The sequence below is a fragment of the Staurois parvus genome, unplaced genomic scaffold (assembly GCF_062004578.1).
Source record: "Staurois parvus isolate SC_StPar_1 unplaced genomic scaffold, SC_StPar_1.0 ptg000283l, whole genome shotgun sequence".
NCBI lineage: Eukaryota > Metazoa > Chordata > Amphibia > Anura > Ranidae > Staurois > Staurois parvus.
Window position 1 is genome coordinate 7,998,788 of NW_028318079.1, and position 27,289 is coordinate 8,026,076.

A 27,289-nucleotide genomic window follows, 5' to 3' on the forward strand; every position below is an offset into this window, starting at 1 on the left:
TTGGGTACAGCGTTGCATGACCGCGCAATTGTCAGTTAAAGCAATGCAGCGCCGTAGCGCCGTATCGCAATAAATGGCCTGGTCAGGAAAGGGGGCAAATCATCTGGAGGGCAAGTGGGTAAAGTTCATTAAATAAAGAATAAAGGTGGAGTCCACTAAAAAGTTGGAGTGGAGGTCACGTTTCCTGTCCAGAGTGGAACTCCAGTCTGCAGCTACGCCCCTTTGAAAAATATACACAGGCAATATGTGACAGGAAACACGTGACCTCCACTTCCTTGCCTTGTGTCTATGAGTTGTTTGTTACATTAAAGTTCAATTAATTCAAAAAAAGTTGTAGCGGAGGACACGGGTTCTGTCGAGTGGAGCTCCACTCTGTAGACTTTGCCAGTGTTTTACATTAAAGTTCATTTAAAAAAAAAAAAGTGGAGGTCACGTGTTTCCTGTAGAAAACAGAGTTCCGTTCTGCAGCCATCCACCTCGGCATGGGTAGGGCTGTGCTGACATCTGATGGGTAGAGGGAGGTGATGGCTCTGCCCTGGAAGAGGACCTGTCTGCCTGTGTGTGGGCTGATCCGTCACATTACTGGCCTCCACATCCCCTCTGCAAGGAGGAGGCACTCAGTGCCCTGGTGAGTCCTTTATGTAGATAATTATGGGGACATGAGAGGACAGATGGAGTGCACCGCCTGTAACTCCTGCATGGATAGCAGGTGAAGCATGTGTCCTTCCACCCTAAACTGAGAGTTCAGAGTTTGGTAGACATTAGTGAGATCTCTACGTTGAGTTCCTGGGTCTGTACACTCGCTGTGCCCATTATGAGGGGTTCCCACCATCCCTGTGCTGAGTTCCTGGGTCTGTACACTCGCTGTGCCCATTATGAGGGGTTCCCACCATCCCTGTGCTGAGTTCCCAGGTCTGTACACCTGCTGTGCCCATTATGAGGGGTTCCCACCGTCTCTGTGCTGAGTTCTCGGGTCTGTACACCTGCTGTGCCCATTATGAGGGGTTCCAGGTTGGCGGGGACAAAGCTAGGCACTCTTAACAGGGAGATCTCAATGCAGGAGGTAAAAGGCTAGCCATGCACTGTGCAATCTGATTGTATGACCTCATTTAGGGCCATCATACAGGTTACAATGTGACTATACAGTCATTAGACTTCCCAACACCATGAATAATGTGCACTCACTGAATGAAACCAATCGCTTTGTATCCAGGCAGGCCATTGCACTACATAAGTGATGGCAGATGTAAAGGAGATTGTACAATTAGATTGTGCAGTGTATGGTCAGCTTCAGGAAAAAATTGGATGACTCTGAGCGCCAGGCTCCACCTACAACTGGAAAATCACATTAACGTGAACTGACCCTATTGGAAACTGGAAGTGTACAAGAAACTATAAATGGATGATTGTTCTGGAATCCCTGTCATGCCCTGGGGGTCTCATCGGGCCCTCCGACTCCATCACTCCATAGGACGTCTATAGGTCAGGTAGGTTCTATTGACACACCGATACACTTTTTTTTTTTTTTTATTGGTAGATACCGATACTTTGTGCTGCGATTTGCATCATAAATATAAATGGGCGCAAATCACACTGCAAAGAACCGCATGTGATTTGAACAGGAATGTGGTGCGATTCCTTGTCCAAACTGCATGCGGTTTCCCACACAGCCAGGCTTGTCATAGTTACTTTGAGGCTGAGTTCACATAGGAGGGGTGGGGGAAACCTCCCTGCACCGATCCCCGCTATCACTCAACGAAAAGCTGCTTCACAGGTCTGGGGATTTGCAATCCTTGGGGGTTTCTCTCCTCCCTTTGCAGGGATAACAGTACAGGCTAGACAGCTACTGATTGGTCAGCACTGTCCATGTGACAGTGCTGACCAATCAGTAGCCACCTAGCCCATACAGTCATCCCTGCAAGGAGAGGCGAGAAAGCCGCAGGGATTGCAAATCCCCAGACCTGTGAAGCGGCTTTTCGTTGCGTGACAACGGGGATGGGTGCAGGGAGGTTTCCCGCACCGCTCCTGACAGCAGGGATCGGCAATCTGGTACAGCGGGACCAGGGGGGGATGAGGCAGAGGTCCATTGGATGGCTGGAACTGTTGGAGGCTGGGGAGAGAGAGCCATGGGAGAGGCAGGAGAAGCCAAAGCCGCAGCCACTGATGTCAACAGTCAGATCAGGAGCTGGTGGAACCCGCCATGCAGGGAGGTTTCCCCCACCCCTCCTATGTGAACTCAGGCTCAAAGTTACGATAACAAGCTTGGCTTCACACAGGAGCAGTGGGGAAACCGCATGTGATTTGGACAGGAATCGCATTGCATTCCTGTTCAAATCACATATGGTTCTTTGCAGTGGGATTTGCGCTCAGTAATTTTGCGCCACAAAGTATTGGTGTCTGGTATTGGGAGCATTTTCACAAGTATAAGTTCTCTCCATTGGCACTGACACCTGTATCGGCACTGGTGCATCCCTGTTGGGTTCCAGGGTTACGTTGGGAAATATGTATCACGGTGTTGTTTCCCTTGCGGTAGGTACCAGGAGATTCTGAAAACACAGGATAAAACAAAGAAGGTTAAGAAGGAAGACCGAGACCGGCAAAGCATCCTGAGGAACCCGGGGGTCGTCACCGTCAGTAGACTCAGCAAGGAGGAGCTGTGCCAGCATCTGGCTCAGAATGTTGTCTACAAGGAAGGTAAACCAAACCACAAAGAACGGCGCTCTACCGGACCTGGGAGCACCCACTGACATCCATGTGCAGGCTGCTGGATTCCTTCGAAGTCTTCAGTGCAGGGCTGCCCTGTCCTCTTCCTGCTGCTGAACTTCCAGCACTGTGGGAGGATAACCGCTTTAAAGCGGAGCTCCACCCAAAAGGGGAAGTTCCGCTTTAAGGACTGCTCCCCCGCTCCCCATTAAGGATTGGCACCTTTGGGGGGCAGGGGGGGAGCGGGTACCCGAATTTGACAGGTACCTGCTCCCATTTCCGGTCCAATCACCAGTTTTTGTAGCTGCAACCACACAATCTTTTTCCAGAGCAGCCTGTTTTTCTTTTGAGGTTTCCTGTGGGTTTTTCTTTGTATCCCGAAGAATTCTTCTGGCAGTTATGGCTGCAATCTTTCTTGGTCTACCTGACCTTGGCTTGGTATCAAGAGATTCTCGAACTTTCCCCTTCTTAATAGGTGATTTAACAGTACTGATTGGCATAGTCAAGGCTTTGGACATCTTTATATGTCTTTTTCCATCTTTATAAAGTTCCATTACCTTGTTACGCAGGACTTTTTACAGTTCTTTTCTGATCCTCATGGATCAGCCTAGTCAGTGCTTCCACATAAGAGCTAACAAACTCATTGACTATTTATACACTGACACTAATTGCAATTTGAAAAGCCACAAATGTGGGACATTAACTTCTAATAGGCATTTTAGCCCGTGTGTGTCACCTTGTGTGTCTGTACCAAGGCCAAACATTCCAGGGGAGGGAAACTTCTGATCCATTTGGGTGATTTCTGTTATCATTATGATTTAAAAAGGAGCCAAACAACTATGTGATAATAAATGGCGTCATATGATCATCATCCTTCAGTAAAAGGGCATTTTTGGCATGATCAGTCATATTTTCAATGTCAATGCCAAAATTTCACAATTTCTGCCAGGGTATGCAAACTTTTGAGCACAACTGTGTGTGTGTGTGTGTGTGTGTGTGTGTGTGTATGTATGTATGTATATGTATGTATATATATATATATATATATATATATATATATATATATATAATTTATTATAAATTTTTTTTTTTTTTTTTAAATGTCTGTCTTTTTTCGTTTATATAATCAAAAATCCCAGTGATGATCAAATACCACCAAAAGAAAGCCCTATTTGTGTGAACAAAAATGATATAAATTTTATCTGTGTACAGTGTTGCATGATGACACAATTGCCAGTTTAAATTAGCACAGTGCTGAATAGCAAAAAAAAAAAAAAAAATGACCCGGTCATGAAAGGGGTAAAATCTTCCGGTGCTCAAATGATTAACTAAACTTCGACTTTAGGACCGGTTCCCATGGTTCTGCATGTTTCCATGCAAAAAAAAAAAGTATGGCAGGTGCGACTTTTAACCCATTCACGCCGGCCGCACACAAATGTGCGGCCTCCCGGCGTCTGGGCCGAGACGCTGAGCGGCCGCACATTTGCGTTCATGTAAGAAAAATCATATGTGCTGAGAGCACGCGCCCTGCTCGCTCTCAGCACCCATGTCTGGTACTCACGGAAAGGTCCCGGTCTGCTCTTTCGATCAGAACCTTTCCTACTCATGTGACCACCGTGCCGACGCGTCACGGCAGTCACATGATCCCTAAAACACGCCCTGCCTCCCGGCGTCTGAAACTCTTAAAGGGCCAGGAGGCTCCGGCGGGAAGGGGTTAAGATCGCTTCGCACCAAATCACTGTGGTACCATGTGTTTTGGTGGCTGTGAATACACCCACGTTTCCAAGATGCACGGGGGCACCATTAAGAATTAGTGGCACCCGCAAATCTGTAGCCAGCAGCACGCCCCTGTGCAGTGTGGGAAAACACGCACTTCCACGTATGTTCCCACGCCGTGATTGGTGTGATCCAGCAGCCCTTAATGTTCTCCTATTTAGATCTAGAATAAAGATGTAGAATGATTAGGAGAGTATTAATAAAGAGTAATCGGGGAGGTAACCCTCCGACCCCCCCTGCTATTTTTACAATTGGCATCTTGTGTGTTACTCCTTGGGGCACCTTCTTGAAAGTCCAGGTGTTGAGTTTCTCTCTTTTGAATGTTTTAGATCTAGAATACCTTTTTTATTTTACTGACTACAGCATTGTTCTGTTTTTTTTTAGGTCCGATCCTTGCCATTAACAAACCACAAGGACTGTCGATCACAGGTACACACCCATTGTATACAACAGTAATGACAGCCTGTCCCCACTCCACATTGATGTAAGCCAGAGATCGGATCATGAACCTTGAAAGCTGAACTCCAGGATTAGCAAATATGGTCTAAATACATTCACCCTGTGCATTCTTCCTGGAATCTTGCTGTGCTTTGTTGTATTTTTTTTCACATCTCTGCAGTATTCCAGAGTGAAACTTTGGCTTCCTGTAATAAAGACCAGTCACTGCTGCTCTCTCTCCTTGTGCAGGGTGACTGGTCTCGTCTCTGCCCCCAACTGTTTTCTGCAGGCAGCCTGTAGTGGGTGGGGCTTGTTGGGTCCCTCCCACAGCTCTGCTCTCTGCACAGCACACTGATGATGTCACCACTACGTTTCCACAGTAATATCCCGGTTTTTAAAGGCGTTTGGTGCACACAAATGGATTTTTATTCAATTTGGCTATTGAGGAATATATTAAATTTTTTTATTTTTTTTTTGCTGCCAACTTTAAGGCTTCGTTCACGCCTGGGAGTTTTTGCAATTTCAAAGCGCCCTGCTAAAATGACAGATCGCACAACACAAATTTCAGATGCCATTCATTTTAAAGGCACCTAAAAACGCAGTGGGGTTCTGCGACGATTGTCATGCAATAAATCGTGCTGCAATTGCATCACGTGAAGCTCGTTGCCCAAAAAGGAGCTTCTTTTGGGCGACAAGCTTCGCACGATGCGGTTTGCTGTGATTGTAGCGCAAATTTTTGCTCTACGTTTATGGCAGAACCGCACCACGCTTTAGGGTGCCATTAAAATGAATGGCATCTAAAAGATCGCATCACAAAGAAAGATCGCATCACAAAGTGAAGTGCAACGTTTCGGAGCCTCACAGGACCCCTTCATCAGGCATTTGAAGGGGTGACGAAGGGGTCCTGAACGACTCCGAAATGCTGCACTTTTCTTTGCGATGTGATCTTTTTGGAATGAAAACCTTTTTGGACCATATCGAGATCCGTGCTGTGCTGACGAATATGTACGTTTAACACAACAAACACTTTACTCCTGCGCTAGGAAAGGACTCAGTAGACCCAATAGGAATGTTCTGGAATTTTCTGGAATATGCACTGCTTGCTGCCCTCAACAGACCGGGGTGGTCCGAATACACTGGATACAAATGGAGAAACAGAAAAAGAACGCACCGACCTAGTGCATTATCGTTTAAAATAATTTATTGAAGAAACAAAATAGGTATCATACTCACAATAGACATAATAACACAGGCATGTCAAACTGAACAAGATGTATGATCCAAACAACATCTGAGTCCATACGATGGAACCCTGGATGACCAACTGGCTAACGCGTTTCGAGGACGCAACCTCTTCCTCAGAGCCAACCTTTGTGAGTATGATACCTATTTTTGTTTCTTTAATAAATTATTTTAAACAATAATGCACTGAATATGTACGTTTTTCCTATGGTGTTTCCAGTCCCAGCTGGCAGTCAGTACAGCGCCCTCTATTGATGAGCCGTACTGCCAGGAATGTGTGCGAAGGGAATATAGTTATTGTCAGTATAGCAGAGCGCTATGAAAATCATGGGCAGAATCACGCTGATTCTGCCCGCGACTCAAAACTCCCAGTGTGAACGGAGCTTAAAGTGTAAGTTCAACCTTTAAGAGACAATGAAAAGGTGAACTTACACCGTACAGCCTCCCCACCTTCCCCCTGGTCCCCTCTGTACTTACCTCTTTGTGTGATGAGCCGTCAGTGCCCAGGCAGCCAGTATAGCAGTCTGGTGATTTGAAATCTCTGCTCTTCTCTGTGCATCACTTCCAGGATGGATCAGAATGGTTCTGATTGGTCAGCACCAGCACAAATCATCCATCCCGGAAGCCCTGCAGAGAGAAGAGGGAGAATCTCTGGAACACTACACCGCCTGTGTGTGTACTGACAGCTCATCAGTACAACGGGGAACGGGAGGTAGGCAGGGTGTTCGGTCACCTTTTTTTTCTTTTTTTTTTTTTTTCTTTCTGAGAAGTTGAACTAAACCTTTAAAGTATCTAAAGCCAATTGTTTGTTTTTTTTTCTTTTTTTTTTTTCTTTTTTTTAGATGGAGTGCAGAATACTGGGGAGATTCACCCTCTCTATTTGTCCTGATGACCATCCACACTTGGACAGAAAGTAATGGGAAATTTTTACAGCTGTCACCAAAACAGGAATAGTGAAGACCTCTTCCAATGGGGACACCAGGTGATTTCCTCTTACTTCCTTTGTCTCCTCGGGACAGGAAGTGAAGAGAAATCTCCCCAAAGGGACATGTGTGTGATGTCAGCTGTCATCCAGCATGTAGCAATATATTAGATTGGGGTTAGAGCAGTGTCTGTATTAGCCAATCAGATCCTTCCCTGTATGGCGGTGGTGTCATCTATTCTCATTTCCTGTTAACAATGTTTCCTTTTATCTGTAGGAACTTCAGAGGAGATCTCTCTGGTGTCTCTACTACCGGATCTACAGCAGTTGTTGGAGGTCGAACCTGAACTGCATGTTGTGAAAGCAGCACCTAAGTACATATGTGATATTATTATTATTTATTTTCTGTGTATGGTAGTCACATTCTTACAGCCTCCAGCCAGAACTCCGGCTTTCCATTCAGTCTTGCACAGTTGTATACAGGGCCGGGACAAGGGGTGGGCAGGAGGGGCAGCTGCCCTGGGCGCTGTGGTCATGCATAGCTAGTAAGCATGCAAATTAGTGCTCAGTTTTTGTTTTTGTTTTTTTGTTTGTTTTTTTACTTTTTTTTGGGGGGGGGGGATTTTTGCTGACACATAATGGTTATACATCTTGGGGGGCGGGGGGACAGTTTGGCATGTTTCTCCTAGGCCACGGGTGTCAAACTGGTGGCCCTCCAGCTGTTGCCAAACTACAAGTCCCAGGAGGCATTGCAATATTGACAATTACAAGAATAACTCCCAAAGGCAGAGGCATGGTGGGACTTGTAGTTTCTCAACAGCTGGAGGGCTGCCAGTTTGACACCCCTGCCCTAGGCTCCAGATTACGTCCTCGCCTGGACTGAAATTGCTTCCTCTGATTTCACTGCACACTGTGAGCTTCTCACGATGTGCATTAGAAGCTGCAGCAGTTCAAATAGAGCCTGCCTCATTTTCTGAGTGGAGGACATCCAGCATCATCTAGCACTTTTCTCCCTGGCCCACCTTTTCAATCTCTGGAATTCAGTTTTTACAATCATGGAGCCTCAGCATTACATGTAGGCATTACCTAGGACGATCTGCATGCAAACACAGCCCACCTAGCAACACCCATCAAGGTATTTTGATATTTGCATAACTCCTCCCAAGAGCTTCCTTCAAATTTTCTCATCAGTAATGTCACAAACGAACATCGACTTGACTCCACTAACCATTAGAAAATGAAACAAATGTGCCAAAGAAATAACATTTTCAAAAGGCATTCTAGTGATGTATGGCCATCTTTATGTCCCACCCCACCAGACATGTAACCCATATGAGTGCACTTCTGTAGGATGGCTGTCATCTGTTCTCCTTGTCTCTCCTGTAGGGAGAGCTCCGGGCTCGTCCTCCTCTCCACCTGCCATGTGACAACCAAGCACTTTGAAGATTTTTATTCTCGGTGTCGGAAAGCAAAGAAACCGTTTACAACGTTCTGGTGAGTTTGTGTCTTCAAGTCCTGTAAGTTATACCCAAGATGTGTGAGCATTATGTACGATGCCAAAAGAATCCAAGTGAGCCTGTATAGGGCAAAGCAACAACTGAACTCGGGCATAAGTAAATATTGCCTAAATACATTCGTCATGTTTATTTTTTCTTGTATTTTGGTGCGCTTTGTGCATTTCTTCAAGATCTGTGCAGTATTCCAGTGTGAAATGTTGGCTTCCTGTAATAAAGACCGGTCACTGCTGCTCTCTCCTTGTGCAGGGTGACTGGTCTTGTCTCCGCCTCCTCCTGTAGTTTATTGCAGGCAGCCTGTAATGGGTGGAGCTTGCTGGACCTTTCCCACATCTCTGCTCTATGCATAGGATTTGTACAGCACAGTGATGTCACTGCTGCTTTTACAAAGTAATATCTGGCATTTAGTACACATAGTGGTTTTATATAGTCGATTGCTACTGAGGAATATATTTGAATGAAGGTTTTTGTGCCAGTCTACTCAGCATCTTGTACTGCCGTTCTGTGAAGAAACATAAATAACACATACGTCTTAGATAGTAGAGTACTAGGCAGGGGCGGACTGACAACTCATGGGGCCCCTGTGTCCTTGCCCAAACTGAAAAAAGACTATGACAAAGGTACCAGGGGCATCTCATGGGGCCCCCTACTGACCCTGGGCCCTTGGGCAGTGCCCGAGGTTCAAATGGTCAGTCCGCCCCTGCTCCCAGGATCAGGCCCTCCTAACCCTCTTGTATTGAACTGTATTGTCTCCCGTTATATTGTAAAGCGCTGAGCAAACTGATGGCGCTATATAAATCCTGTATTATAATAATAAAACTTCCAAATACAGGGAGCATGTGACCTGCAGCAATGGTGATTGGTCGCACAGCCACCAATGATGTCACATGGAGGCAGACAGAGTCCTAAGCCCTGTGTAAGCTCTAGACTCAAACACAGGGCTTCATTTCTTTGTTTCTGGCAGCCAAATAGAACAGTTGAGGGGGCAGGTAGACGAAGCTGTTGCTTTGCTTTGCAAGGGATCTCTTTAAGGTTTTAGATTTTTTTTTATTTTTTTTTGGTTCCTCAAAGTTAGCAGACGCATTGTCAGCATGCTGTGTACTCTTGTTAGCCCGGATTCTGTTGAAGACAGCAATACACGTGTGCTGAAAGTTGACCGGTTCCTGCTGAACTGGCCAACTTTTGGTACATGTGTACTGGGCTTTAGTTGGCCATTAGGCTGCTTATCTGATAGAACTGTTAGACAACCCAATGACCATCTGAAGGAGTGAACACAGCAGGCTGACAACGCTGCTGTTAATGGCAAGGGTGAGCCTTAAGGTGGGAATACACGATTAGAAAATCAACTGATCGGTCATCCGACGACCAAGAGGCGTTCGTTCGCTGGTCGAAATCGTGGGCCACATTAACCAATCTAAAAAAAATTGTTGGGCAATACGTAGTGTTGACGTCTTCCGTACAAGTGAAAGTGATGCGGTGTGCGTGTGACCTCGTAGCCACGCCCTTCCGGACAGAACGAGCGATATACACGATTACCAGCAATGAGTATAATATCGTTTATTACATGACTTATATACATAAATAGTGATACATAAAATATAATCTGCAGAATTCTGGTTTCATCATCTCATTAGCACAATCTACTTTTAACATTTGGATTTTTCCTTCATGTTTACGAAGATTCCTTGGATATAAACATCCGGGTTATCTTCTGTTTCCGCTCATGCGTGATAGCGCTTGATTGATTTTTTTTGTACGACTGTCATACCACCGCATAGAAAATCGATCGTTCGTATGCAAAACGACAATTTTTCGTTCACAATATCGTTATCGTTTAACACATCCTACTCATTATATATTTCAGGTACTTATAGAGCGCCATCAATTTATGCAGCAATATATATATATATATGTATATATATTTTTGTACATTCACATCAGTCCCTAACCCTCAAGGGGTGTACAATCTAAGGTTCCTAACTTACATTCATACATACACATACTAGGGCCAATTTAGACAGGAGCCAATTAACCTACCAGCATGTCTTTGGAGTTTGGGAGGAAACCAGAGTACCTGGAGGAAACCCACGCAGGCACAGGGAGAACATGCATACTCCATGTAATTAGTGTCGTGGCTGGGATTTGAATAAAGACTTCTTATAAATAATGGCCACTTATTTTTCAGTGTTATCACTTTAGGAGTGCCAGACCCAGCGGAAGGGGATGTAAAAGTATCTCTGAAGGAGGAAAGTATTAAAGATCTAAGGCTGGTAAGTTGATTTGATGTCTCATTGGATTTGAGCAGCTTGTGGCCCTTCGGGGATTGAAGCTGAACTCCAGCCTTCCCTTCAGTCTTGTTGTTGTACAGCTCCTCTCCTGTACTGTAATTGCTTACTCTGATTTCACTGCACACTGTGAGCTTCTCCCAGTGGCGTCCCGAGGCAGGTGCGGGGGGTGCGGTTCGCACCGGGTGACACCGACCGCAAGGGGTGACACTGGACCCGCTCCACAAAAAGGTAAGTTGTAAAGCAAGCCAACGATTGTCAGCTTTCTTTACAACTTACCTTTTCTTGGAGCGGGTCCGGTCTCGCCCCGTATAGGTTGCATGCGGACGATCCTGCGGGGTGACACCAGTGTATCGGCAAGATGTGTCTCCCATGTAGATATGTCCCCCTAAAGCAACTGCACATGTCCTGGTTTCAGGCACGATCATTCGATCTATTGATCGTGCCTGAAACCAGGACATGCGCAGTTGTCCCGGACCCGCTCCAAGAAAAGATAAGTTGTAAAGAAAGCTGACGATCCCCGCAGGATGGATTGGATCTGCGGATTGAGCATAATGGATTGTAGTCTGATCCATTATGCTCAATCTGCAGATCCGATCTATTCTGCGGGGATCGTCGGAGGGGGTGTCACCAAGTGTGATCGCACCTAGGGACGCCTCTGGCTTCTCCCATTGTTCGTTAGAAGCAGGTCACATGGGGCCTGTCTCGTTTTCTGGCTGGAGGACATTCAGCACCCTTTAGGCCTTTCCTCCCCAGCCTGAATGTCCCTGGCCCAACCCTTTCATTCATTGGATTTCAGTTTTTTCCAATCATGCAGGCTCAGGAACACTTGGGGGTGTTACCTAGGGGGGGGGGGTCTGCATACAAATAAAGCCTGACTCAGAATGCCCACTGCTCCCAATAATTAAGACGCTTTAATATTTGCATAACTCCTCCCAAGAACCAGCTCATTGTTTTCTTAGGGACTGAGGGCTCTTGAGAGGAGTACTGAAGCAGGGGGCTGTGGTGTATTCAGGGAACTACTGTATGTACAGCACCTTGTTGGCCCCTCACAATAGCTATGACCTGCCTGCACTGCATAGAGAAGCACAGACACCCAGTGATAATGTCACTGGGTCTAAAATAAGGTATGCAATGAAAAGATTTTATTTACAAATGTCATTAACATGTTGCTCGGGGAAGGAGGTATGAAATAAGCAGATGTGTTGAAATATTTTTCTGTGTAGATGCAGTTTATGATTTTTGTACAGGTCATTCCAGTGACTGATCCATCCAGAGGGAGCCTGGAGAGGAGAGAGTTGAAGGAGACCTGTACATTCTATAAGGTTCTGGACTCTGTGGATGGTTGTTCTTTGTTACAGCTGCAGCCCATGAAAGGTACATCAGAAATGCTCTGTAGGCTCAATGATAGTCAGTGGTGAGACGTTTGCATGTCCTAGAACCCCTGTACTGCTCTATGTAACAAGGCCAGAGGGCAAAGGCAGCGCACCTGTGGTTGAAGGCCATGTACAGTATATTTTCAATGAGTGCGTAGTGCTCTAACCTCTTGGTGCTGGCGCCTCCCGGCCCTTTATAAGGGTTTCAGAAGCTGGGAGGGGTTTTAGGATCATGTGACTGCCGTGACACGCAGTCACATGATCGGGAAAGGTCTCGATCAAAAGTGGAGATCGGGACCTTTCCGTGAGTACCAGACATGTGTCCTGGGAGCGCGCAGGGCGTGCACTCTCAGCACATATGTTCTTTTTTAATAGAACGCAAATGTGCAGCCGCTCAGCGTCTAGGCCCAGACGCCGGGAGGCCGCACTTTTGCGTTCGGCCGGCGTGAAGAGGTTAAATGTCAATCCAATTGCTAAAATCACATACAAGCTTTTCATATCTGCAACTTTCATTCTAATCATTCCTGCTGATCCTGCCATGAATGTACAGTACTTGTGCAGGCACTTCCTGTTAGAGGGCGACAACGCTCTGTCTTTGTCTACCAGTTGTGCTCCTGTGTTGTCACACTGTAACACGACCTCTTACAGAGATTACAAGTGGCTGTTTGAACCCACATCACACAGGCATGGTCTACTGCTGTCATCGGGAAACCCACCCTGAGAAATGTCATGCAGCCATCACTGGAGTGCATGTAGACAGGAAGAAGCTGCAGGAGATCAGAAGTAACAAAGGATACATAAAGATTGTTTTATCCAGTTTACTACCGTTTACAAAAAAATAATAAATGCACATTATTTAGCAGGTAAAAGATGTGCATTTCATTTTTCTTTTTTTGTTTATCCCCCCCCCCCCCCTCCAATGTGTTGAACATTATCTACAGCAGCGGTGTCCAATATTTCTAAATAAAGGGCAAGATTACTGTCCTTCAGACTTTAGGGGGGCTAGACTGTAGCCGGTAATAGTGGTCCTTCATTGGTGTCAGTTGAAGCAATAGTGCCTCATTATTCGTGAGAGAAATAGTGCCCCATCGGAGGTATCAGTGAGAGGAATGGTGCCCCATCATTATTATTGGGGGAGGAATAGTGCTCCATCGTTATTACTGGGGGAGGAATAGTGCCCCATCATTGGTGTCAATGGGAGGAATAGTGTCCATCTTTGGTGTCGGCAGGAGGAGCAGTGCCCCATCATTGGTATCAGTGGGAGGAATAGTGCCCCATCATTGGTGTCAGCGGGAGGAATAGTGCCCCATCATTGGTGTCAATGGGAGGAATAGTGTCCATCTTTGGTGTCGGCAGGAGGAGCAGTGCCCCGTCATTGGTGTCAGCGGGAGGAGCAGTGCCCCGTCATTGGTGTCAGCGGGAGGAGCAGTGCCCCGTCATTGGTGTCAGCGGGAGGAGCAGTGCCCCGTCATTGGTGTCAGCGGGAGGAGCAGTGCCCCGTCATTGGTGTCAGCGGGAGGAGCAGTGCCCCGTCATTGGTGTCAGCGGGAGGAGCAGTGCCCCGTCCTTGTTAGTGAGAGGAATAGTGTCCCATCATTGGTGTCAGTGGGGAGAATGTGGGTGTCCCGTTGTCTGTCAGGAATTACAGTATCCCCCACTGTTCCTGACAGTGGGGGAAATAGTGTCCCAAGGGCTGGATAAAGCCAAGAAAAAGGCCACATCTGGCCCCCGGGCCGCAGTTGGGAGACCACTGTCTTACAGTCACGTAAAAATGGAATAGCTCCTTTTGGGGAGGATTATTTGCATTTATCATTATTTTATATTTTTTTACTACTTTTTATTTTCAGTCTTTAAAGACCAGCTGCTGGTTCAATGCACCCTGAAGTTTTGTCCAGTACTTGGCGATCACACGTACAGCATGCGGGTAGCAAAGATTTTGGGAAAGGACATCTACATCCCCTTTGATGTGGCTCTTCCACAAACTCAGGTAGATGCTTGGCTGATTTTCTTAAAGAGTACCTGTCACATTTCCAGTATAAATAATGTTCTAGAGCCAGTATACAAAATGTTACAATGTGAAGCGTTGCTGCTCTTTGCCGAAATGTGAACTCCATGCAGATATAAGACACAATTGAATGCAGCTCTGTTATCATTCCGTGTATTTTGTAACCCCTTCCAGCCCAGCCCAGGGTCTCTGTATCAGGGTCTTTATGCCTGGTGGGTGGGAAAGACCAGCCGATCGTGTGACCATTGCAATTGCCTATCAGTGGTTGTGTGATTGTGAGCCAGTCCTGCCAGCTTCCAATCATTAAGGGCTCATGTACACTGCAGCTGATAAACTGACTCAGGAGCCATTCAGCATTTTTTTCAGCAGCCCATGAACTCTCCTTCATGTTTTCCTATGTGTCCATGTACACAGAGTCGTTTACAGGCAGTTGAGTTTCCAGTTGTTTTTTTGAACGCGGCAAACTGGAGTAGATTTTACCAGCGTTTCAAACGCTTGTAAACGCGGTTAACTGCGTTTATAAGCATTTGCGTTTAGAAGCATTTTTTTTAACTGTTCCATGTCCAGATGCTGTCCAGAGCCTTTTTTCATCATCAGAAATGCATGCAAAGCGTTTTCCATGTATTCAAATGGACCCGGCACACCAGCGCAGTCAGTTCCAGGTTTCGCGTGAAGGAAACAATGGTAGAACGCACCTCATTATGCTCATGATGGGATCCATAGTGAATACAACCAGAAAAGACAGGTCATCTCAACAAATACTGCTCTCTCTGCTTCTGCTCTCTATTCTTCTCAAAATGTCTGAAATAGTTAATTTTTTACTATTTTTCAGTGCATTCTGGGCGTTTGGGAAGGTCTCCTGAGGTTATCTTTTAAAAATGCTTCTAAACACAAACGTGCATAAATGCGGTATGCAAATGCAGCTAAACTGACGTTTTTTTAACCTACGTTTTCCAGCAGTCAGTTTCCATCGTTCAGAAGAGTTTTCCAAACACCCTGTGTACATGAGCCCTTATAGAGACCAAAGGCTATCTTTGATAGCTTGGTCACTGTGCTGGGTATACGAAGTGAGCACGCCTTCAATTCATAAAGCTCTGCCTCCCACGGACGCATATATGAGATGCGTGGGTTCTAAAGCCCACTCATTTTGCATTACGTGAACGGTAAGAGGTTAATGTAAGCCGTGTAAGTGCCTGAATGTGACTCAGTGTTCCCCGAACAGCAGAGCTCAGACTGGGAGTAAGAGAAACAGCATAAAGATGGCAGTAATGTTTGCTGCATTTCCTTTTGCTGTGGCGTATCCCGATAGGAGGAGAGAGTGAAGTGCCAGAGTTCAGCCTATCAAACCTACTGCTTTTCTATTCACTTTTCAGTCACAGGGGGTGTAGGGGAATAAGGTCTGTAAGTGTTAACTACTGCAATAAAAAAAACAAAAAACAAGGGCAAACGTGAAATTCTGTTTGAAACTGGACAAATCTGCTACAGAGACATTTGACATGATTCAGAAAGTTTATGGCGATGCTGCAATGAGTTGTTTGAAGTGTTTCGAGTAGCACACGAGAGCAGAGCAGAAGAACATCACTGGAAGACGAGGAGAGATCAGGAAGACCTTCAACAAGCTCAACCCTCGAAAATGTCGAAACCAATCGGCAATTTGTGCATGATGATCATTGGAGAACAATCCACAACATTGCTGCCATTGTCGGTATATCCTACGGCAGTGTTTCTCAACCTTTTTTTCAGTTTAGGCACCCTTAAAAATGACGGACAGTCCCGCGGCACCCTTAAAAATGACGGACAGTCCCGCGGCACCCTTAAAAATGACGGACAGTCCCGCGGCACCCTTAAAAATGACGGACAGTCCCGCGGCACCCTTAAAAATGACGGACAGTCCCGCGGCACCCTTAAAAATGACGGACAGTCCCGCGGCACCCTTAAAAATGGACAGTTCCGAGGCACCCTTTTAAAATGATGGACAGTCTTGAGGCACCCCATTCTAAAAGTGAAAAGTTTTATATAACGCAGCAACATCCACACATGTAGGACACCCAACATTAGAGGGGATTCATTCTTCCAAAGCAAATACACTTTTGCACACTGGTACTGACTAGTATTCCCATGTTTCTCCTCTCCCTCAGTTTTTCTCCATCACTGAGCTAATATGACCCCAGCACTGATGGAGGTGGGCAGGGAAGGGTCAAACTAGGATGCTGTGCAGGCAGCTGACATCCTGCTTTTCAACTGATGGTTGTCAGGACGCCGGCACCTAAGAAGGTCATAATGTTGCACAATGAAAACCCTGTGGCTTTGTGTAACTAAAAGGCAAGCTTGTGTACAGGTTTTGGGCAATTTTTAGGCATTTGGCCAAGGCACCCCTGAAGAAACATCAAGGCAGTCCAGGCTATTCTTGTGTAATTTGAACATGTGGCATGTTGCTGCCAAGTTCGACCCCAGGCTGCAATGATCTCACTTCTGCACTCACCAGATCTGGCTCCTGCAGACTTCACCCTCTTCGTAAAGAAGAGATCCAAGAATAGCAGAAGGTGCTTGATGCGCTTTGAAAAGACCTCCAGGACACATTCCAGAAGTGACCGGAACGCTGGGAGCGCTGTATTGCTTTGCAAGGGGACTATGTTGAAGGTGGAAGTGTGTGAACGTAGACAAAGTACTTTCTTGTAAACAGTGGTAGTCCCCAAACCTTTTGATACCATCTCCTCTGTATTGTAGTTGTAGGTATATGCCTAGAGTTCTGTTTTGTTTAAAATGATGTTTATGACGAGACCTATAATAAAAAATAAACACAAGAAAATATATTTTTATTTAATAACATACTACGGCATTGAAGAGGAAAAAGTGATGATAATCATTTGGGCCCCGTTGGCATTCCAGACTCATTGGGAGACATAATTTCACTTCAGACAGCCAAAATGAAAGCTCAACTCTAGGCAAATGGTCACCCAGTCAGGGCAAAAGTAAACAAAACAACTCGGGCTGCAGGGGTGAGCCTGGGCTTTAAACTCAACCAAAATGTTTCTCTAGCTTTAGATGGCTTGAGGAAGAATTACATTTCTGTCAGGCTTTTATTGCTGCCTGTGAATCTGTTTGATAGACTTCCCCCTTAATTCCTGTTCTCCAAATAAAAGGGATTATCACCGTGACAGAAAGGCGCAGATAGTAAACCATTTCAGATGTTCTAACCCCTCTTCACTGCTTAAATTGTATTGTTGTTTGTGTCCCTAGTGGAGACATTTCCCATCTTAATAAATCATCTCAATAGGAAAACCTATCCATTGTATTTATCCAACACCAGAGAAGTTTACTGAACATTGTGGTAACAAATGGATTCATTTTTGTCTTGGTTTTCTCCAGCGGGTAGAAGAGAGGATTCTTCGTAAGATGCATTTTTCAAGCCAGCTGATGCATCGGATGCCTCTTCACCTCCACCTTCACCAACTGTTAATGCCAAAGGATCCTCGAGGGAGGTATCCTGCACATATCCAGGCTCCACCCCTGCCCTTCTTCCAGCGGACAATGGAACTCTTGGGACTTAGGATGCAAAATTAACCTGCTTGCATCAAGCATGGTTTCATCTGCACATGGATTTCAGGATTGTCTAAGCCATTTCCAACTGTATCATGATTTCACTGTGGACTTTTAACTGTAGCTCCCTGCAGAATATATTTTTTGGGACAATTTGAGTGATCCCAAAACACATACAATCAGTAGCCTCGTTTCTGGATTTACAAAATATGTTTTTTTTTTGTTTTGTTTTTTTTAACTGTAATGCAACTTAAAATGACAGTGTCACTTCATGCTCTTAATTATTATGACTTTGTATTTTTAACACATAAACACATTTGATGTTTTATCATTACCTTTTCTAATGTTGGCCTCCAAGCATAGGTTGATGTGACTGTGGGCAAAATAAAATAAAAAGATGTGCAATACCATATAGAAAAAGTAATAGAAGTACCACTCCTCCACTAAAAGTTCAGAATGGGATTTTATTTAAAAATCTTCATAGGAAAGTCAAAGTGTTTCAGGTGCTGTAGGAGTCCCCCTTTGTCAGGGCTGAGAAGGACCTAAAATCTGAACCGTGGACCATGCAATAACAGAGGCATGGACAATATCCATCCCCTGTCTACATGTGTGATTTCACTGCAGAATGAACAGTGTTGTCACCTTTTTAACCACTTCTCGTCCAGCACATGTCCGTAAACGGCCGGGCGGGAGCAGTGCAGGAGCGGGTTGCCGTTCATAAATGGCGCCTGCATTTTGAGCCTGTGTGTGCTCCATGGGAGTGCGCAGTACCGCGATCCGGTGTCTGCTTTGTCCTCCGGACACAGCGGAACACCGATCGCTGTACGGGACCTCAGTGATCACATGAATAGTAGTAAGCAAGATGTCACTTCCTGACATCATTGCTTACTACTAGTGAAATCTGTGAATGATCACAGAGATCACACGCTACAAGGCTATTCACAACAGCCTTGTACCATGTGACAAGCTGTGACCAACTGCAGCTCTCGTAGTAGGAGAAATGATTGCTTTTACAGCCTTTATGGTGTATTAAAAAAAAATCTTCAGGCAGTATATTTAAAAAAAAAACTAATAATATTAAAAAATAAATTATACATAATTAAAATAAATGATAATTTTTGGTTATACAGTGAAGGAAATAGATATTTGATCCCCTGCTGATTTTGAATGTTTGTCCACTCACAAAGAAATGATCAGTCTAAAAATCAAATGGTGTATTGTAACACTGAGAGAGAGAATAGCAACAACAAATTCAGCAGAAATGCATGTCTAACAAATGATGCACTGATTTGCATGTTCACAAGGGAAATAAGTATTTGATCCCCTTCACAAAACATGACTTAGTACTTGGTGGCAAATACTTTGTTGGCAATTACAGAGGTCAGATGTTTCCTGTAGTTGGCCACCAGGTTTGCACACATCTCAGGAGGGATTTTGGCCCACTCCTCCTGGCAGATCCTCTCCAAGTCCTTAAGGTTTGGTGGCTGACTTTTGGCAACTCAAACTTTCAGCTCCCTCTACAGATTTTCAATCGGATTAAGGGGTGGAGAATGGCTAAACCACTCTTCTTGAGCCACTCCTTTGTTGCCTTGGCTGTGTGTTTTGGGTCATTGTCATGCTGGAACACCAATCCAAGACCCATTTTCAATGCCCTGGCTGAGGGAAGAAGGTTCTCACCCAAGATTTGATGGTACATTGCCCCGTCCATCGTCCCTTTGATGCAGTGCAGTTATCCTGTCCCCTTAGCAAAAAAACACCCCCAAAGCAGAATGTTTCCACCACCATGTTTGACAGTTGGGATGGTGTTCTTGGGGTCATAGGCAGCATTCCTCTTCCTCCAAACTTGTTGAGTTGATGCCAAAGAGCTCGATTTTGGTCTCATCTGACCACAAAAATTTCAACCAGTCCTCCTCTGCATCATTCAGATGTTTAGTGGCAAACTTCAGACATTTGCTTTCTTGAGCAGAGGGACCTTGTGGGCACTTCAGGATTTCAATCCTTGTCGGCATAGTGTGTTACCAATTGTTTTCTTGGTGGCTGAAGATCATTGACAAGATCCTCACATGTAGTTCTGGGATGATTCCTCACTGTTCTCATGATCATTGACACTCCACGAGGTGAGATCTTGCATGGTGCACCAGGCCTAGGGAGACTGACAGTTGTTTTGCGGTTTTTCTATTTCACGAATGATTACACCAACTGCTTGGCCATAGTTTGGTAGCCCAGTCCAGCCTTGTGTAGGTCTACAATCTTGTCCCTGACATCCTTTGACAGCTCTTTGATCTTTGCCATGGTGGAGAGTTTGGAATCTGATTGTTTGATTGCTCCTGTGGACAGGTGTCTTTTATACAGGTAATTAAATGAGATTAGCAGCACTCCCTTTAAGAGACTGCTTCTAATTTCAATTTGTTACCTGTATAAAAGACATCTGGTAGCCAGAAATCCTGCTGAACACATTTCCTTCACTGTATCTGGTTTATCCACTTGCCTACTGGGCACTTTTACCCCCTTCCTGTCCAGACCAATTTTCAGCTTTCAGTAGTCTTATACTTTGAATGACAATTGTGCGGTCATGCAACATTGTACCCAAACTAAACTTTTATCTTTTTTTTTAGATAAATAGAGCTTTCTTTTGGTGGTATTTAATCACCAGTGGGGTTTTTATTTTTTGCTAAACAAACCAAAAAAGACCAAACTTTTTTTAGTTTTTAGCTTTTTTAGTTCTGTTATAAAGTTTTTAAAAAAGTAATTTGTCTCCTTCACTGATTGGCACAGATAGGCTGCACTGATGAGGAGTCACTGATATGTGACACTGATGAGGCTGCACTGTTAGGTGGCACTGATTCAACTGATGGGCAAAATGAACAGCCTCTTTACCTTTAGTAAATCAACCCCATGATGTTTCCTGATCTGACTGTAACCAGCTGGATCAAGAATCCCGATCCAGGACTCTAAGGCCTGGTTCAAACAAGTGCAATGCGTTTTTGAGGAGATTGTGGCTAAATTGTTAGCACTTCCACCTGGCAGTACTAGGGTCATTGGTTCATATGCCAACCTCGGCACCACCTGCCTGGGGTTTGCATGTTCTCCTTGTGCCTGCGTGGATTTCTCCGGGTACTCCGGTTTCCTCCCACACTCCAAAGACATGCTGATAGGTTAATTGGCTCCTGTCTAAATTGTCGCTAGTATGTGTATGTATGAATGTGAGTTAGGGACCTTAGATTGTACACCCCTTGAGGGTTAGGGACTGATGTGAATGTACAATATATATGTAAAGCGCTGCGTAAGTTGACAGTGTACCTGTAATAAATAAATTTGAAGTGCGACTTGTGAGTGATTTTGACATGATTTCATGCAGTTTCATCCCTAGTAGTCAAGGTGTTGCTGCTTTACCTGGATAAAGAGTTGAAGGTTAAAAAACATGAAATCACTTTCCAGATCGCATCAGAATCGAATATACGTGCAATTTCTGTGTGATTCCTTTGAACTCTATGGGGCCAAAATTGTTCTGGAATAGCATCAAAGTTCCAAAATTGCTCCATACTGAGTTGCATTCATGTGAATGGACATCATTGAGAACAATGTGATTTCCATCATCATGCAATTCTGTGCGACTCAAGTCTGAACCAGGACAGAGGCCTTACAGGGAATATGAATGAAATGGCCAGAAGAAAACACATGATAAGCAGTTATAAAACTTTATTTGCACAGAGCTGGGACAACCAGCACCATCACATTTCTCCAGGGAGGTAAAGGTAGATAGTGAGAGAAGAGTGCATTTTTCTGCAGTGATTGTTCATTTTCCAAACCGTTTTACATCAATCAGTACAGAAAAAGTATATATCACAGTCTCATGTATGCAATAGTAAAGCACAGTGTATGCACCATTTTTAGCCTGTAGGGGGCCTCACAAACAGCACGGGTCATATAGTCTCTGAGGGCGTATGTCTGGTCAAAGTTACAAAAAAAAAAAAAGTATTAAGTACATCTCTTCAATATGTGCACAGTTCCCTATATTTTATTTCTCATTAAAAAAGTACCAAAAAATACCTGTTGACCGTGTCCGAAATCCAGTGTGCTCATGACCTCTTTTAGTGAACTGACACCACTGCCTCTGCTGCACTGAAATCCCAAGGAAAGAGAAAATAGGTCCAATCTAAGTGCAGCATTAGAAGGAATTTATTGCAAGGTTAAAAATATTAGCAACTCACTAGACATAAGTTGATAAAAGACATGTCACCCTCGTACGGGGTCCTGAAGGATCCAGGAGCCGATATGCGGCACAGCGAGTCTGGGCATCCCGTTGATAGCTGAGAGCAGGTTCCCTGAGGCTGAGGAAGCGGCCGGCCGCGATGAAAGAACCAGCCTGGAGCACAAATGGCGCTGGAGCGGACGTGACGTCAGACGTCGGTGCGAGATGGCGTGAAACGGGTGGTAACGCGTTTCCAAGCACAGCTTATTCTTCAGGCCTTTAGGAGGTCTGAAGAAGAAGCTACGCTTCGAAACGCATTACCGCCCCCTGTTTCACGCCATCACGCTCTGACATCATGTCTACTCCAGCGCCATCTCCGCTCCAGGCTGGTTCCTTCATCGTGGCCGGATGCTTCCTGTGCCTCAGAGAACCTGCTCTCAACTACCAATGGGACGCCCAGACTCGCTGTGCCGGATTCTCGATCCTTCAGGACCCCGTACGAAGGTGACATGCCTTTTATCAACTTATGTCTAGTGAGTTGCTAATATTTTTAACCTTGCAATAAATGACTTTTAATGCTGCACTTAGATTGGCGCCCCTATTTTCTCTTTCCCTGTTTACAGAGTTCAGCTTTACTCTAAGGGAGCTGCCGCTGATGCTACCATTTATTGCCCACTGCCCCCCTTGAGTAACCACAGCCTGTCCAACAATCCCTCTCCCTTTAATTCCCCTGGCTATAAGTTGGACTTTATTTACGGACTTGTTATTGAACTTTTCACTGGATTTTTATTGGAATTTTAAGTTACTTTGGCTATACCCCTCCAACACCAAAATACCGATATATTTTACTGAAATCCCAGGCAGTGTTGTCAGTCCTGTCTGAGTTCTCTACTTGACTACAGTACACTTTTCCCTTGGGTTATGGAGAGGGGAAGGTGTTCTGTAATCCAGCAGAGAAGAGCTTGGAAGGGCTGACAACACTGTTTGGGAGTTCAGTGCAGCAGAAGCAGCGTTGTCACCTCACTACAGGAAGTTGGGAGCTCATTGGATTTCTGGCAGATTTGATTGGTCTTTTTCTGTACTTGCAGCATTTTTAAAGGGATAAAACAGTAAAATTTGCATTTATGGCAGAAATATGTTGAATATGTTTTTAAAGAGGGAAACTCGGAGAAGGTAGCACCAGTGAAGACTGTGGAATGGCCCACGCACCCAGGGTCCTGGGCTTCTTAGAGGCTGATTGTAAAGACAGCAACAGCAGCAGTATTAGAAGACATTGGATGACAGTTTAAAGTGCTAATTTTTTTTGGTGCAGAGAAGCTACTAGTTCAATACTTTGAGTCACCCCTTGGATCAAGAATGTAGAGAAAGTCACAGAAGAGTCAAATCCTGAGTGCTTTTTCCAGGTCACAAGTTATTGAAGCAAGAAACAGCCAGGCAGCCAACATTTACAGATAGACCCGTCAACAATGGCAGCCTCCATGTTTCTCTAAAACAAACCTGCCACTCCCCCAACTGATATGGCTAAGTTTACCAATGAAGATAAGACAGCACCGGGTTCTGATTGGTTACATGAGTCTTCCACTGCAGGGCCCCCGAGGAGCCTCCACAACTCTGTGGCCTACAATATTCAAACGTTCTGTCTTTGGAGATGTCGAGGCTGAAAATGTTCCCAATCATCCCACAATGCAATGTGTATATAGGGAGGTGCAGGAAGCGATTCCAGCTGCTGACTTTTGAAAAAGTCAGTGTTTGCATATTGCAGGTTTTACAGTATCATGCCGCAGCAACAGATTCTAATGCAAGAGATACCTTTCAATACTGTCTAGTCTGCATTGGTAAGGTCTCTGAGTTGGTGATAGGTTGACTTTAGAGAGACTCTGTCACCTTGAAAAAAATAAAAATATAGGCACTGTATACCTGCAGCGTTCATGTTTTTAAGGTGACAGAGTCTCTTTAAAACCAAAGGTCAATGCATGGACTGACAGATGAGATTCACAGCAGCAAGGATGTGATGATGGCGGTTCCTCGTGCCGAGAGCTGTTGTGCTCCTCCGTGGAACCTGCTGAGATGCGTCCCTTTGGATAGCTGGAAGCGGATTGGTTTAGGGGGGAGTTTGGTGCTTTTACAACAGCTGCATGTGGCTTGCAGAGACGAGATTCCCTTACAGAACAGGCAGGGCATCCGATGGGAGTCAAGTCCTGCATGATAAAGAAGGTTAGTTTAGTAACAAGGTCTATTTTACACATAGGGGATACCAGCATCATTTTCTATATGTTCTATTAGGGACACGTCTCTAAATTCCATGTTATGGCTATACTACCACCTACAGGAGGATCTGGACACTAACATTCAAGATGTCAGTACATTATAGGTAGATCAGGGGTGTCAAACTGGCGGCCCTCCAGCTGTTGCGAAACTACAAGTCCCATCATGCCTCTGCCTTTGGGAGTCATGCTTGTAACTGTCAATCTTGCAATGCCTCATGGGACTTGTAGTTTGGCAACAGCTGGACGGCCACCAGTTTGACACCCGTGAGGTAGATAATCAACCTCACCTAGCATGCTCAGTTTAGTGTAGAGTACTCAGAAGAAAGGAATTTTTTCTTTTATTTTGTTTCATGTTGGATTCATTCATTATATACCGTATTTTTAGCTAAAAAAGAAAAAGGAGGGAAATGTCTGTGCAGAGCCACACTTGAAAGCACCCACACAGCACATAATGTGAAACAACACACAGTTAACCCTTTGATCGCCCCATATATTGACCCCTTCCTGCCCAGTGCCTTTAGTGCAGTATCAGTGCTTTTTTTTTATTAGCACTGACCACTGTATTAGTGTCACTGGGGATATCAGTGGCAGTTAGTCAGTTCACCCCCAGAAAGCTCGCTGCAGTCCCGCTATAAGTCGCTGATCACCACCCAGACATGGAGCAGAATACATTTTGGCTTAAATTTATGACAAAATTTGATTTTTTAAATTTTTTTACTGGACATGTTTAATAGCAAAAAGTCAAAAATATTGTTTTTTTTTCTCAAAATTGTTGGTCTTTTTTTTGTTTATAGCACAAAAAATTAAAACCGCACAGGTGATCAAATACCACTGGAAAAAAGCTCTAATTGTGGGAAAAAAGGACAAAAATTTCATTTGGGTGCAGCGTTGAATGACCGCGCAATTGTCAGTTAAAGTAATGCAGCGCCGTATCGCAAAAAATGGCCTGGTCAGGAAGGGGGGGGGGGGTAAATCCTCTGGAGGGCAAGTGGTTAAACAAATGAATACGAAAGCATTCGTTGTTTTCATTATAATTCTTTCACATTTGTTGAAATTTGTTATTGTGATTCAGAAATTCTGATACATCCGAATCTCTGAATAACAAATTTTGTCCAAATTTCAATTTGTAATGAAACGATTCATACATGTCTAGTTGGAGATATTGGCTTTACCACAGCCCTTGGGTAGCCCTTATACGTCAAATGGAAAAGCGATCGCCATTAAAAGTGTACTATGCAGTTAAAGCTCACCCTGTCAAAAAATAAAAGTCAGCAGCTACGAAAACTGTACCTCCTGACTTTTAATAAAAAACAGCCACTTACCTGTTCCTCGGTCCCGTGGTGTGTCCCCCGTTTCACCGGCTGTCCTGTATTCCAGGAGGCCGGCATCTTCAGTGTGGGCACCCGGCTGTGACAGCTTGCGGCTTCACAGCCGGGTACCCACTGCGCATGCGCGAGTAGCGCTGTGCTTCCTGAATGGTCCTGTAGTCTTCTGGGACCTGTCACGTGTCCCAAAAGACTACAGGGAGGGAGGGAGGACACCTTCCGTTTCTGATCGCCTAGGCAGTCGGACCGGAAATGGGAGCGGGTACCTGTCAAATTCGGGTACCCGCTCCCCCCCACCCCCCAAAGGTACTAATCCTTAATAGGGAGCGAGGAAGCAGTCCTTAAAGCGGAACTTACCTTTTGGGTGGAGCTCCGCTTTAAAAACTAGAAGCAATCAACCAATTAAACTCCTTCTTGGACAAATTATGAGTGTATGCTTTATAAATGACAGATGTCTTTACCTGCCCTCGTCACCCTCTTAAGAAGCTGCATTTCTCCTGAGTCAAGGCTTGTAATCTTCAGATCCAGACGTGATGCATCTTTCTGCCCAATCAGGTGTTTTGTTAAAGAAGGCTTTTCCGAAAGACACAGCTTAGGAGTGGCAAGCAAACGTTGGTGAAGCTGTATGACTTTTGCCGTGCTTACTCCATGCATGAGCGATTTTGTGTTCTTATGATCAACACCAAACTTCTCAGAAAGCCTGACCAACTCTACGCTCTCTGATCCGCACCGAACTTCGGACGTTGCTTTGTTTTCTTTATCTAGGACTGTGGTTTTTGCCCTGTTCAAGGTGTGCAGTGTTTTGGTACGATGATTTGCTTTGAATGTTGAATATGGGATGGCAGGTGGGTGTCTGGTGGTATCATGAGGCCCAGCAAAGCTTGTTGCTGTTGACACCTTGGCTTGCACCATGGAGAGAGATCTTTGGTGGTTGATCAGGTGAGTCATGCCTGGGTTGACAAGGTTAGTGGGTTGTCTTGGAAGAGGGACACGTGGCTTTTTCACCATGGCTCCTTCAACCAGCAAATTTATTCCAATGTATTGAGGGATGTCTACTGCAGCCTGTAACACAATCAAGATGTTACCACAGTTCTCCATTGCTGGTCTTTTATAGTGCAAGAAGTGAAAAGTAACTGATGTTATTGACAGCTTTCAGAAGCAGTGGTCCACTTATACACAGTGCCTTGAAAAAGTATTCATACCTCTCGAAATTTTCCACATTTTGTCATGTTCTAACCAAAAATGTAAATGTGTCTTATTGGTATTTTATGTGATAGACCAACACAAAGTGGCACATAATTGTGAAGTGGAAGGAAAATGAGAAATGGTTTTCCAAATTTTTTACAAATAAATATGTGAAAAGTGCAGCATGCATTTGTATTCAGCCCCTCAGAGTCAATACTTTGTAGGACCACCTATCACTGCAATTACAGCTGCAAGTCTTTTTGGGGATGTCTCTACCAGCTTTGCACATTCAGAGAGGAACATTTTTGCCCGTTCTTCTTTGCAAAATAGCTCAAGCTCTGTCAGATTGGATGGAGAGTGTCTGTGAACAGCAATTTTCAAGTCTTGCCACAGATTCTCCATTGAATTTAGGTCTAGACTTTGACTGGGCCATTCTAACACATCTGTTTCCCTCTTGTACAAAATTGTATTGTAACTATAATGTCTACCTTCATTTTGTAAAGCACTGTGCAAACTATT

The 27,289-nt window shown here is 44.8% G+C and overlaps 2 protein-coding genes across 2 annotated transcripts in view; one reads left to right on the top strand and one right to left on the bottom strand.

Moving 5' to 3' along the window:
- Positions 1-422: 422 nt before the first annotated feature.
- On the top strand, positions 423-21,127 carry LOC149458590 (mitochondrial mRNA pseudouridine synthase Rpusd3-like). Its single transcript, XM_089682071.1, has 9 exons — positions 423-628; positions 2,534-2,694; positions 4,864-4,908; positions 7,359-7,455; positions 8,468-8,575; positions 10,781-10,865; positions 12,131-12,257; positions 14,104-14,243; positions 17,631-21,127. Exons 1-9 carry the CDS (start codon positions 525-527, stop codon positions 17,823-17,825), a joined length of 1,062 nt encoding a protein of 353 aa, XP_089538197.1. The 5' UTR covers positions 423-524; the 3' UTR covers positions 17,826-21,127.
- A 1,427-nt stretch (positions 21,128-22,554) lies between these two features.
- The window catches only part of LOC149458591 (tubulin tyrosine ligase 3-like), a 47,493-nt gene continuing 42,758 nt past the window's right edge, over positions 22,555-27,289 (bottom strand). The window contains exons 11-12 of the mRNA XM_089682008.1: positions 26,047-26,647; positions 22,555-24,191 (exon numbers count right to left, since the gene is read on the bottom strand). Coding sequence (XP_089538134.1) covers positions 23,986-24,191; positions 26,047-26,647 — 807 coding nt within the window. The 3' untranslated portion in view covers positions 22,555-23,985. The remainder of the gene's footprint in view (positions 24,192-26,046; positions 26,648-27,289) is intronic.